At 40.5% G+C, this 13,080-nt stretch overlaps 1 protein-coding gene across 2 annotated transcripts in view; it reads left to right on the top strand.

Annotated features, from left to right (window-relative positions):
• The window catches only part of LOC120720036 (Down syndrome cell adhesion molecule-like protein 1 homolog), a 99,095-nt gene that overhangs the window by 64,652 nt on the left and 21,363 nt on the right, over positions 1 to 13,080 (top strand). Inside the window, exons 8-18 of one of the 2 annotated variants that reach the window (XM_040009635.1) lie at positions 1,181 to 1,323; positions 1,955 to 2,084; positions 3,901 to 4,179; positions 4,889 to 5,017; positions 5,187 to 5,366; positions 6,748 to 6,953; positions 8,116 to 8,212; positions 8,382 to 8,510; positions 8,736 to 8,903; positions 9,183 to 9,253; positions 9,436 to 9,676. In XM_040009635.1, the coding sequence (XP_039865569.1) occupies positions 1,181 to 1,323; positions 1,955 to 2,084; positions 3,901 to 4,179; positions 4,889 to 5,017; positions 5,187 to 5,366; positions 6,748 to 6,953; positions 8,116 to 8,212; positions 8,382 to 8,510; positions 8,736 to 8,903; positions 9,183 to 9,253; positions 9,436 to 9,676 (1,773 nt within the window). Of the gene's footprint in view, positions 1 to 1,180; positions 1,324 to 1,954; positions 2,085 to 3,900; positions 4,180 to 4,888; positions 5,018 to 5,186; positions 5,367 to 6,747; positions 6,954 to 8,115; positions 8,213 to 8,381; positions 8,511 to 8,735; positions 8,904 to 9,182; positions 9,254 to 9,435; positions 9,677 to 13,080 lie in introns of those variants that run through there. The other variant, XM_040009636.1, reaches the window with a different exon arrangement.

Genomic DNA, 13,080 nt, shown 5'->3' with positions numbered 1-13,080 from the left:
GGAAGGAGAGACAAAAACAAAGATACAAGACGAACAGTGGCGAGGAGGTCAACAAAGAAGTGACAGATGATTGAGTGATAGCTCACAGTGTCTTCCAATGATGCTAAAGAGAAACACATTTTGTGTCGGCCTGACTGCCTGTCTACCTGTCCTCAGCCTTTCTCTGCCTCTTGGCAATACTTTATACTGAGGTAGTTGAGCTTTTTACTAGTTGCTTGTTGTGGTCACTATTGGACCACAACATTTTAATAACATGTTTGTCATAATTTAGAACTGTGGAAAAGATAAAGCGCATTTCAGACACTGACACAAACAAGGGAGGGTTTTTACACCCAAAGATTTGCTTTGAAGCCGTCAGAATTGGTTGGTCAGCATGAATGAAAACTCTGTTATTACTGGGCATGTAAAAGTGCTATCTTCTCACAAAATGAAGTACAGAATAAAGTCAAGTGTCATTTTAGCAGGGGGGTTTTTTCCCATTGGTTTCACCCACTCACTTTCCCTTTCTCTGTATTTCACGCTCTCTTTTTAGAGATGTCATGCAGTCAATTATATTAAATCCCGGTGCGTTTAAATGTCAGTAGCATTAAATAAAATTACCATCTCTAGCCCAGTCTGACCTGTAAACAACAACATGAACGTTGGTGTTTTCTTCTTCTAGTTTCCGCTTGCTCCTAAAAGAAACAGTGCAAATTATCAAAAGTAGAAAGACATGAGCCACTTTTATCCAATTTATGCCCCGCCTAAACCTGAAAAAAAAAATGTAGTTCATGTTTATAAGGTTATTTTAGTAAACGTCTTAGTATATGTAATCTCCATAAACCTAAAAAAATTCCTTAAGATCCCACATTGGTGAGAAATGAGGTGAATATATTTTCCAGAGAAAACATCTGACGGTGGGTGAGAAACTGTTTCCACCAGAAAAGAAACTTAACACTAAGGCAGGCCATTTTAACCTCTCTTTCTCCCTCTCCTCTGCAAGCTTTTCTCCTCTTCTGTCCACTAGCCTTCCCCAGCCCCCCTCCCCTACCACCCTCCCCGTTATTCCTAAAATTCCCGTGACCTGCTTCTGACACCGTCAATTAATACACTTCTTTTTTCCTCCTCTCTTCTTTTTGATCAACCCATCTCTCTTTCTGTTTTTCCATTTCTCTCCCCATTTGCTTGCTCTCTCCATCAGGTCCTCCAAGGATTCGGCCAATGAAGAATATCACCGCCGTAGCAGGAAGAAACACTTTCATAAACTGCCGTGTGATTGGGTACCCTTATTACTCAATAAACTGGTACAAGGAGGGACTTCTACTGCCTGACAACCATCGCCAGGTAGAGTTAGTGCTCTCCATTTCTGCTCCAAAATAAATGAATAAAATGAATAAAAATATATCTTGGTATTGGTTTTTCATACAGCACTATAAAGCATTTAATCTATACACATATTTCTCACTGTGTGTATAGATTATCCGTAAGAGGCTTGTGTTCTTGTCGTTTAACAGCTGTTATTTAGAAATATTGTATATTTACTGTAAAAAAAAAACATAATGAATCTCATAACTTAGAATAACATAGCTGGACAAAATTACAAAAATTTGTATGTATATATATTAAAATCGTTAATTTATTTTTAGACAGTGTGGCTTTACATAGACCAGGTGATCTTCATACATCCATTTTATAATGAAAGCTTAAGCAAGTGTTTAACCATAAAAAGGGATTCTGCTGTCTGAAACACTGACTTAATGATCAGTGGCATCGCTGTTACTTTTTATTGTATGATACAGGCCTGTTACATTACACTGTTTTGGTCCTATTTGATTTAGTAGTGTACAGAAAAAAATCCTGTATGGAATCTCGAAAATCCTTAAAAAATGGAAATAAATTAATTTGCAAAGCAAAGTATGTCTCATATGTGTGAGCATCCTCTTATTTAACTTCAATACTGCTGATGTCTGTCCAGGTGGTGTATGAGAATGGGACTCTAAAGCTCAGCGATGTTCAGAAAGGGATGGACGAGGGGGCCTATGTCTGTAGCGTGCTCATCCAACCGCAGCTCTTTATCACACAGACTGTTTATGTTACTGTCAAAGGTAAGTCACAGAGGTCACAGCTTTGAAACAGTAGCTGCTGGTCAGTATCTGTTTTTGGGTAGCTGCATACAGTAGCGGCATTATGACATGAGAATGCACATAATCTTCTCTCAGTGATGTAAATTCTGTAAAGGGAAAAGAGATGAATATGCTACAAGCAAAATTATATAGAACCAGAATTTATAGTAATCTGACTTTGTTTTACTGTGTCACAAAAAAAAAGAAATTATGAATGCTAATGAGAGTGATTGTAAGAGACATGTTGGGGAGCAAAACTGGTTTAGAGCAAGATGGTGTAAGTGAAGCAGAGGGAGAAGACAGAACAATGCTGTATGCATTGCCTCTAATAACCCCTGATTAAGGGGCGGAGTGGCCTAGTGTGAGCTCTCAACCACTCAGCAATTACATAGAGCAGGAGAGCTATTGTATACGATTTGTGTGTGTGCATATCATACTCATGCATATATATATATATATATATATATATAATATGTGTGTGTCTGTGTGTGTGTGAGAAAGATGACTATGAGTGTGTATTCTGCATGTCACCTTGTATGTTTGTCTCTGCCCTCAGCTGCAACAGAACAATGTGTTTGTTTTAGGAAGTTGTCGAGTATAAGCGTGCAGTGTGTGTGTATGTGTGTGTGTGTTTGTGTGTGTGCGTGTCTGTTTGACATTGGCATGATGTGTGAAATTTGTGTGGCTCAGTGGTCTGTGCATACTTGCACATGTGAGTATACAGGCACATTTGCGTGCATGCACACGTTTGCCGGGTTTAGGTATGTGCTTGTATGAATGTGTGCTTGTCATGTCTTTGATTTAATTAGATGAATTTTAACGAGGCCCAGATTAAATCCCCCAGATGTCTCAGCTGTAGTCCCCCCCACCTCCACCAACAACAACCTCTACTTCATCCCCCACTCCAAACCACCACCATCACCTCTGCCGGTATCCATGGTAACACTCTTCTTCCCCCTGTGGATGGGGCTCTAATTAGAGCAGCTATTATGGGCTGGTTTTAGCAGGGCAGGGTAGGGTGGAGTGGAGGGGTTGGTAGGGGGCACAGGCGGCTGCAGAGTGGGTAGTGGGCTAGTAGGCCGGGCTGCAGAAGCTTTTGGGAGTGAAGGCTTAGATGAAAGACTCAAGAAATCATGTTTTTGATCTCCCGCAGTCTCACAGACAGTTGGACCACTAGTTTACCAATCAGACTGTCAGCTGAAAATGATAGATTCTGAACCATGCCCAGTCTAACACAGTCTTTTTTATCTCTTCACTGTTTTTCTCATTTCACCTCTTCTCCCTTTGCACCACTCACTCTCCCACTCCATGTCCTCGAGATGCCCCTGAATCTTCAAAACTGTCTGTCTGCCCATATCCTCTCTATGCCTTCACATCTGACTCGGTCTCTCTTCTCTATACTTCATTTATTCATATCTGCCTAAAATCTGTGTCTTCACCTTTTACTCACCCTGCTCATTTAAACAGCCCTCTAACTGTTTTCATTCATTTTTTTTCTTTATTTCCATTCTCTCTTTGCCTTAGACTGACTTCTCTCTATATACCCTTTATTTCACCCCGCTGCCTGTCCTTGCCTTTTTATGTACCCTTGCCTTTTCCATTTTCCACTCTCTTTCATCTAACCGTTCTATCTCTTTTACTTATCTTCTTTTTTTTCATTTCACTATTTCTCCCATACTTTGTCTCTGCATATCTATTCACCCTCCCACTATACCTTGGACCTTGTATTTCTCTTATTTGTTTTGGTTATTTTTTGGACTCTTTCATCCAATTTCTCTGTCTTTTCTACCTGTCTCAGTTCCTCCACTGATCCAGCCATTTGACTTTCCTCCGACTTCCATCGGTAAATTGATGTACATTGCCTGCGTGGTGTCGTCTGGGGACATGCCCATACGCATCACATGGCGCAAGGACGGCCAGGAGATCGTGCCCTCTTCGGGCATCACTATCGACACGAAGGAGTTCATGAGCTCCCTCCAGATATCGAAGGTGTCGCTCAAGCACAATGGCAACTACACCTGCATTGCCAGCAATGATGCTGCCACTGTCAGCACAGAGAGGCAGCTCACGGTTACAGGTAAGAAAAGAAAGAGCACAAAACAGAGAATATGAAAGAGATATTTAGAAAGGGATGAAGGACAAATGGAGGAAAAAGGAGCACTTTGGAGATTTGGTGTTCCACTTGAATAAAGATGGAGGACCTGGATGATAGAAATAAAAATGGTCAAAAATCAAACAGCAGAAGTGATTTTGCACTGGATCCTTAACTTCTAATTTTGATATTCCAATACCTTTTTGGTTTAATGCCACATTTTTCAAAACACAACACAACACAAAAAAGATGAGATTTTTGAAGTATTACAGGACATCTCCACATCCCTCAAATAACATTAGATTTTTCTCTCTTTAATTATCAGCACATTAACACTCGAAGAAAGGGTTATTTTTTGCGAAGTCTATGTCACCTCATACAAAGCCTTTTTTTGAACAGCTTGAAACATTAAGGTAAAAAGTGTAACCTGCACGATGAGAGGATGCAGGGATACTTTTAAACGGTGACTGAAAATCTATATGAATTATATTCCATGGCCTTTGCAGTCTCATTTCAGTTGATTAACTTGTTAAACAGTGCTCTCCATCATCATCAGCTATCAAAATTTCAACTGAGGATAACTCTTAGTATATGTTGTTTTTTTTAATTCATACTCATCTCCATTTCCTCACTAAACATTAGAGGTTATTGAAATAATAACAGAAATATCAATCTCATGTTTAATATTCTCCAGTGCCTCCTCGGTTTGTGGTGCAGCCCAATAACCAGGATGGGATCTATGGGAAGTCAGCTATCCTGAACTGTTCTGTTGATGGATACCCTCCTCCTAAGGTCATGTGGAAGCATGCCAAAGGTGCATTAGGTACATGAGTTTTATACGATCCTAAATTCTTTATTTATGTACTGCGATGTGCCTCCGTCAGCTGTTCTCTGCACATTGTCATATCTATTCTGTGCAAAGTAAAATGCATATGCCGGCAGTTAACTACATCATAATCTCATGTTCCTTTGCTCACTCTCTCTCTGTCCAGCGGGTATTGGGAACCCACAGCAGTACCACCCTGTGCCTCTGACGGGCCGTATTCAGATCATGAATAATGGCTCTTTACTTATCAGACATGTCCTGGAAGAGGATCGGGGCTTCTACCTCTGTCAGGCCTCCAACGGCGTGGGCTCAGACATCAGCAAAAGCATGGTCCTCACAGTTAAGAGTGAGTATACAAACTTGCACTGGTTAATGTAGCAGGGTATGACTTCTTTGCTACGCAGACGACTGCAGTGAGGCTATCTGGGATGCTCCAGCACTCCCTCTTTATCGGTCCTCATCCACATGCACTCACTAACCGTGTCAAACCAATGAGCCAGCTCGCAACACTCTCTCTTCGGGCTCAACCGTACGCACACATACATGCACCATCGTAGACTCGAAGAGCAAAGGTGACCGTGGACATAAGTGAAAAAACATTGAGTATAGAATGAAAAAAAAGTGCGTGTGTGTATCTGCGGTAGACATTGACAAAGCAAGCAACTCAGTGATTGATCTTTTGACTCTCGGGATCTGTCTACTGACGATCAAAATGACTTTGAGCTTAACCATTATCTGCAATCAATCTCTTCAACCTGCCCTCGACGTCAGTAACACCCTATGTAATGCAATATGAAACTCCACAGGGAGAATGTGTATGCAAACACACAGACACATTGACTGTCAGTATCTAGTAGAGCGTTTTATGATGCCAATATATTTTTTAGTATGCAGTACACTGACCTTGACCAAAAATCTGTAATCACGACAGAGATGTCAAGGCTTAATATTCTGGCACCTTTTGACACTTGTACACACAGACACATATAACAAGCTGCACATAAATCTATCTACTAGTTTCATCATGTTTTTCTATCACAGGGTTGCCCCTCTCCCTCTCTCTCCCTTTCTCTTTCTCTCTCCCCTTCTGGTGTTAGTGTTATTGATTGAACCGTTCCTCTCCTCTGCCTCCCTCAATTCTGTCTGTTTCACTCAGCGGAGAGGGAGGAAAAGAGGAAAAGAGGGAGGGTGAGATGAATAAGTGATGAAAACAAAACAGCAGAAGCCTCCTCAGATCGATATTTTGTGTGTGTAAATGAGTGCGTGTGCCCGTGTGTCTGTTGGGGAGAGAAGATTGAGTGTGTAAAGGGATTTTGTGTATAGAGTGTACACGAAAGGTAGAGTGTATCGTTTTTGCCTCATTCACCTAGACCCCAGTGTTAACTATTGGGGAATGAGGAAGGAGGTTTATTGACTTTACCTCATTGACCACAGCTCTTCATTACTTTAGTGCAATGGAACTTGGCTACTCTGAACTCCACCTTTTCAACTGCCAGTTATCCCACCTTTCTCCTCTCTGCTATTTCCCTTCTTTCTGCTTTTCCACTTAAACCCTGCTTATTATCCACTTACTCTTTCTTTTCCTTCCTCCCTCTCCCCTCTTTTATCTGCTTCTGTCATCTGACATCCCTCTCATCAATCTGTTTACTGTTACCATTTCTGCCTGCTTCACCCCATTTATTCTTGCCTTCTCTTCATCTCACACTCCATTTCCCGTCTCCTTCCAGTCCCAGCAATGATCACCAGTCACCCCAACACCACCATGGCTAAGAAGGGTCACTTGAAGGAGTTGAACTGCACAGCCAGGGGAGAATGGCCCATCATCATCCGCTGGGAAAGGGGTGACACCGTCATCGACCCCGATCGCAACCCCCGATACTCCATTACCACCAGTCCCAATGAAAAGACTGATGAGGTGCTGTCAACACTCAAGGTAAAAAAAAAAAAAAAAAGACTTATATATAGTAGAAGATCTAGATCATTTCTGATGAAATGAGACATTAATGTCTCACCGACTCTTATTCAGTTGACAGATGCATGAGCTTTAAATTTTTTCTTTTGATTTACTTTTTCACACCCAGACTTCTACCCTGAATTTTTCAACATATTACCCGACAGCATTGTACGTGTGAACACTAATGACAGACTTAATTTAGACATTAAACGGTCTTTGTCCTCCTAGCTCCCTACCATAAAATTAGCAGTTAACCGATCAGAAGGTGCAACTTCAGATACAGTCCAAAACGGAAAATCACATGGTGATTTTCCAGAGATTCCAGAGTTCACGTGTGAAAACAGCTGTAACTTTCACCACGCAAAGCAAACTATTTGGTACAGTGTCAACTTTTGTACCTTCCTTGTCTGTGCTTCGTAGCGTTAAGATTAGAAAGAAGATAGCAAAACCAGTTTGTGTGTTTGGGGTTGTTAGAAATTCAAATTGTGCTGGCCACAAATTTAGCAAACCGTTAGAGAAATTAATTTATTATTAAATTAATTTATCAGAATACAAGATTAGATATACTTTATTATCCCAGATTCAAAACAGAAATTCTAATTCTCAATATCTCTATGTCTTAATTTTCCTCTAACATACCGTGGCAGTCATAGCAGCCACGGGTTGTCTCCTAATTCATTTAAAACGGAAAATCTGCACTGGCCAGGCTCAAATGAAAGCACGGAGCTTCTTTAGCCTGCCGATGCCATGTTTTTCAGATATTAACAAAAGGTAATGGGAAGGAGACGCATAAACGAGGAGCAACTTTGTGTTCACTGAATTCAGAGAGTGTCACAACCTCACCGATGATCAAGTGTTTTGTATGTTTTGTCGGTGTATGTGTACCTCACACACCAACCAAATGTTTTTTAGGCAAAAACTAATTCTTGGCACTCAAACTGCAGTGGGTGCCGAGTGTACAGGTGTCTGTTACACCTTTCAGTGAGGTGAACAGAGATGCCTAAATACCAAACAAAACATGGTCAAGCAAATACTTTCACCGAGGCGCTTCTTCGTCACAAAGCTTTGCACAATTTGTCTATGCAGACATAGAGTTGTTTCTCTCGTTGACATTTTTGTCTTTGTGTCTTTCTCACTTGAGCTCAAGCCAGCAGAGCGTGAGGATTCAGTCTTCTTCTCTTGTCATGCCATCAACTCTTACGGAGAGGGACGAGGCCTTATCCAGCTCACTGTGCAAGGTAAGCATCCATGTGCAAAAGCATGTACTGTACCATCCTCACTTTAATACCATAAAAGCTACAAAGCTACGCTCTTCTTTCTTCACCTTTGAACTTGTCTTTCATGTGGTCCTTTTTTTCTCCTTTTTCTTGCCTCCTTTTGTTCACTTTGTCTAATTTTAAACCTCAGAGCCTCCAGACCCTCCAGAGCTAGAGGTGCGAGAAGTGAAAGATCGTAGCATGAATCTCAGGTGGACACAGAGATTTGATGGGAACAGCGTAATTACATCATACGATATCGAATACAAGAACAAAACAGGTGAGTAAAAGTCAAGTCGGTGATTTATTTTATTAAAGTATTGCAAAAGACCCTAAAAGTAGCAGTATATTCTACACTGAAAATTGCTAGGCTGTTTGTGCTTGTTTTATTTGAGCCTCTTTATTTGAAGCTATTTTAAACTGAATGCCAATAGCATTCCCAACTTCCCATGTCCATCCAAAGTGTTGAAGTAGTAAAATGTGTTATTTTCTCCTGTTTTGTCAGATTCCTGGGAACTAAAGCATGCCACCCGAAATATCTCTCCAACCAACAACCAGGCCAACATAGTGGATCTTCATCCTGCATCTGTCTACAGTATCCGCATGTACTCCTACAATGCTATAGGCAAAAGCGAGGCTAGTAAGGAACTCACTATCAGCACAGAGGAAGCACGTAAGTCTTTTGACAGCACTGCTTTCTACTCGCATGAATGTAGGCAAATATTTTATTTTTTGCTTGTTGTATGAGCAATTAGCGTTTGAATCTGTTATGACTCTGACATCTGTCCTTGACTAATCATTTTGAATGCTAGTCTCAATAAAACTGAAAGAAACCTCTTTTGATCTAAATATTCAAGAAAAAGTACGAAACGTGGAAATGTTAATGTTGCATAATGTTTTTCTGACATTAGTGAAATGCCTCCACTCAGTCCCATTGTCTCTCTTGTTATAGAGCCTGATGGTCCTCCAATGGATGTCATCCTGCAGCCTGTGACATCTCAGAGTATCAGGGTCACATGGAAGGTAATGCATTTCAAGGATCTGTCTCCTGACCAGCTTTGCCTTATATTATTTTATCATTATTTCTTCAGATTAACTTATTTTTCATCTTAATGTATGTGTGGAGGTGTCAATGTCATTACACAATCTAGCAATATGAATATTGATTCTAATGTGAGAACATTTTTTCAAATGGAAACCTTTAGGCTCCAAGGAAGGAGCTGCAGAACGGTGTCATCCGCGGTTACCAAATCGGTTACAGAGAAAATGGCCCAGGTAGTAATGGCCAGTACAGCATCGTGGAGATGAAGGCCACTGGAGACAGTGAGGTCTACACACTGGACAACCTGAAGAAGTTTGCCCAGTATGGTGTGGTTGTCCAAGCTTTCAACAGAGCAGGCACAGGACCTTCCAGCTCAGAGATCAATGCTACAACACTAGAAGACGGTGAGCAATACACAACTGTGTCAACATACGTGTAAAGGGATTTAATTGTCTGTAGGACTGTATAATAAGGTAAATGTTGGCTACCTTAATGACCTGTAGCAATATTGGAACAAATAAAACAAATAAGTGCAAATGTGCAGTTGAAAAGGACAAAGTCAGTCATATGAAATATCAGCCTCTGCACTATTTCTCATGCCATTGTACTTCTTGCTTTTGCAGTCTGGTCTCTTTCAAATCATGCCGTGCTGTATAACCTCAAATTACTACATTCGCTCTGTTGCCTCAGCAAGAATGAATATTGGCTGTTGAAATTCCAATCCCTTATAAATACCATCTACACAGATAACCTCTGTGATTCATGTAAAGTGAGTGTAGACAGAGTGTATATACTGCAATACGTCCCGATCATTATTGGGTAGAAGAGTTAATGCTGAATGGATGAATGACTAAAACACAAAAAGCACTTAGAGAGCAAAACCCTCTTCTTAGGCTGGAAAGTGTTGCACAAGATTCATAGTTTACCAAACAAACACATTAGAGATTTGTTGATACTTTTGGGGGGAAAAAAACTGATGACACAAATTGACCAACAAAAAGACAAAAATGTGCAACACGAGCTTAAAAGCAGTTTGGGAAAGATGGAAGAGGCTGGTGTAGTAAACTGATGGCGCAATCACAATAGAGCAATGAATCCTTGTCCTTGTTTATTGTCCTGTGATTGAATTTGATTCATTTAGCTTTTCAACCTGACATTCAAGGGCTAAACTTTATATTGCAAGGGCAGACACCTTCTTAAAAAAATTATTTTATCATTTATTTATTAATTTATTTATTTTTTATATTGAGCATTGGTTTCTATGCCGACTGTATTAATTGACTTTTGGCTGCTGATAAAACAAATGAAAGTCACGACAAGTTGACAGTTGTTATACTCATAATTAGCATTATGGCAGTCACTATTTAGGTAGGCAAATCGTATCCTGCTATATCATCTTTTTGACCATAATTTAAAAAAGTTAAACATCACATCAAATTAAATTAAGCTATGCAATTAAGATCAAACTGTTTACTGGCAACATACTTCAAGGTGAAGTATTGTAATTTTCTTATAGACATCTATACGGACTTCTTTTCGCTTTCATCCATTCGAAAGAATTAAGGTTGACGCATCACCTCCAGTTTTTGGACTAGGCGGCTGCATCTGTCGCACTTCTTGTGTTCTCATTTGTCTTTTCTCACTCTTTGTTTCTTTAGCATTGGGCAGTTCATCTTCATGCTAAATGCAGACAGCCATCTTTGTTACATACTATCTCTCTCAATCTCCGTTTATCTACATTTGCATGTTTGTACCACGTAGAAACAAACACACATACACCAATCACATACAAATTTGTCCTTCCAGTGAACAGTTGGCTTAGCCTCATTGGTCTAGAAGAGACAGAGCCCTCCAGTTCTTTCCTGTGGCTGTCACCGTGGCGACAGTGATATTGATGGCCATTATGATAATAGTGATAACAACAAGCATACTAAAAATAATTATAATTAGCTTGTCTCTCTGTTTGTCTCTCTCTCTTTCCCTGTGCTAGCTTCCTGCTGTAATTATCCACAGCTGAGCGCATTGTCTCCCTGATCCCTCTTTTCATCTTTTTCTGCCCTTCCCTTGCTCCCCTTGCTTTTAACTCTCTTCCTCCCTTCTTCCTCTGCCCATCACCCGCGTGTCCTCCTCCCTATAGCCTGAGTTCATCATTGTTATTTTCCCCAAATTAATGCAGTCATTTATGTAAGGTTTATTTTGTTCATTTGTTTTGTTTTTTTATTTTAAAATATCTGTATAAGCAAGCCCTATTAGAGACACCCATTTGAACCCACTAACCTTCTTGATCACATTTTTAGTCTTATTTTGCTTCTGGTAAAGGTGGGAATAGGGTTGTGTTTAGTTGCATTCTCATTATTTAGATATGGAAGCTAAAGTTTTTATTCATGCAAAACCATGTTTTAGTTTTCTGATCCTCCTTTCTCCTTTCCCTCCAGTCCTCCATCCTCCTCCCTCCTCCTTTCTCTTCACCAGCTGCAGAGAAATTCCCTGGTGGACTTGGCCCAATCCTTCTCTTTCATTACACTGTCTTTCAGTCAGCACTCTTCCTCTCTTCCTGCGCTTCCTTCTCTCACAAGTTGACTTCTGTTCATCTTCAACAGTGGTCTTTATTCAAAGCCTGAATGACTTGTGGTCAGTGGTAGCCAATAGAAAGCACACCTGGACTGGCAGGGACAGAGGGAGGCTTGTACAGAGAAAGAGAAATGGTCCTATACATCAGGCTTGACACATGGCATGGCCTTTCATCTATCACCTGTTTACTCACTTTAAGTTTGATATGGAAATGTATTTTAGAGTTCCAGGAAGGTCTGTTAATAGATTTATTAATAAACTAACTACCAAAGTCATATCTTTATTTAAAAATAATCTGCACAATGTTTAACTTCAGGCTGCAGATACCCCTGAAAACTCAATATCCATATAACCTCAATGAACTTTAGAAATCTAATGGCGACACTGGTTTTTCAAAATAGTTGAACTGAAAAATATATGAAATATATCTTTCAAAACATAAAAAAAAATTCCCCGCTCGCCCCTGCGGGCAGTCAATCCTTCATCTTGGGTCCTCTACCAGAGGCCTGGGAGCTTGAGGGTCCTGTGCAGTATCTTAGCTGTTCCTAGGACTGTGCTCTTCTGGACAGAGAGCTCCGATGTTGTTCCTGGGATCTGCTGGAGCCAATCGCCTAGCTTGGGAGTCACCGCACCTAGTGCTCCGATTACCACGGGGACAACTGTTACCTTCAGCCTCCACAACTTCTCGAGCTCTTCTCTGAGCCCTTGGTATTTCTTGAGCCTCTTGTGTTCCTTCTTTCTGATGTTGCTGTCATTCTTGACCGCTACATCGATCACTACGGCCGTCTTCTTCTGTTTGTCTACCACCACTATGTCCGGTTGGTTAGCCACCACCATTTTGTCCGTCTGTATCTGGAAGTCCCACAGGATCTTAGCTCGGTCATTCTCCACCACCCTTGGGGACGTCTCCCATTTTGACCTCGGGACTTCCAGGTTATACTCGGCACAGATGTTCCTGTACACTGCCGGCCACTTGGTTATGGCGCTCCATGTATGCCCTGCCTGCTAGCATCTTGCACCCTGCTGTTATGAAACATATATATGTGTATATATATATATATATATATATATATATATATATATATATATATATATATATTAGGGGTGCAGCGATACACAAAATTCACGGTTCGGTTCGGTTCGATACTTTGGTGTCACGGTTCGATATTTTTTCGATACAAAAAAAATGTTCATGCCTTTTTAATTTGTCATTTATTAAAATTATAAATATATATTT

This window comes from Simochromis diagramma, unplaced genomic scaffold, assembly GCF_900408965.1.
Source record: "Simochromis diagramma unplaced genomic scaffold, fSimDia1.1 OVJJ01000344.1, whole genome shotgun sequence".
NCBI classification, from domain to species: Eukaryota; Metazoa; Chordata; class Actinopteri; order Cichliformes; family Cichlidae; genus Simochromis; species Simochromis diagramma.
Note: the sequence above shows the minus strand (reverse complement) of the source record. Positions and strands in the feature narration are given on the sequence as shown.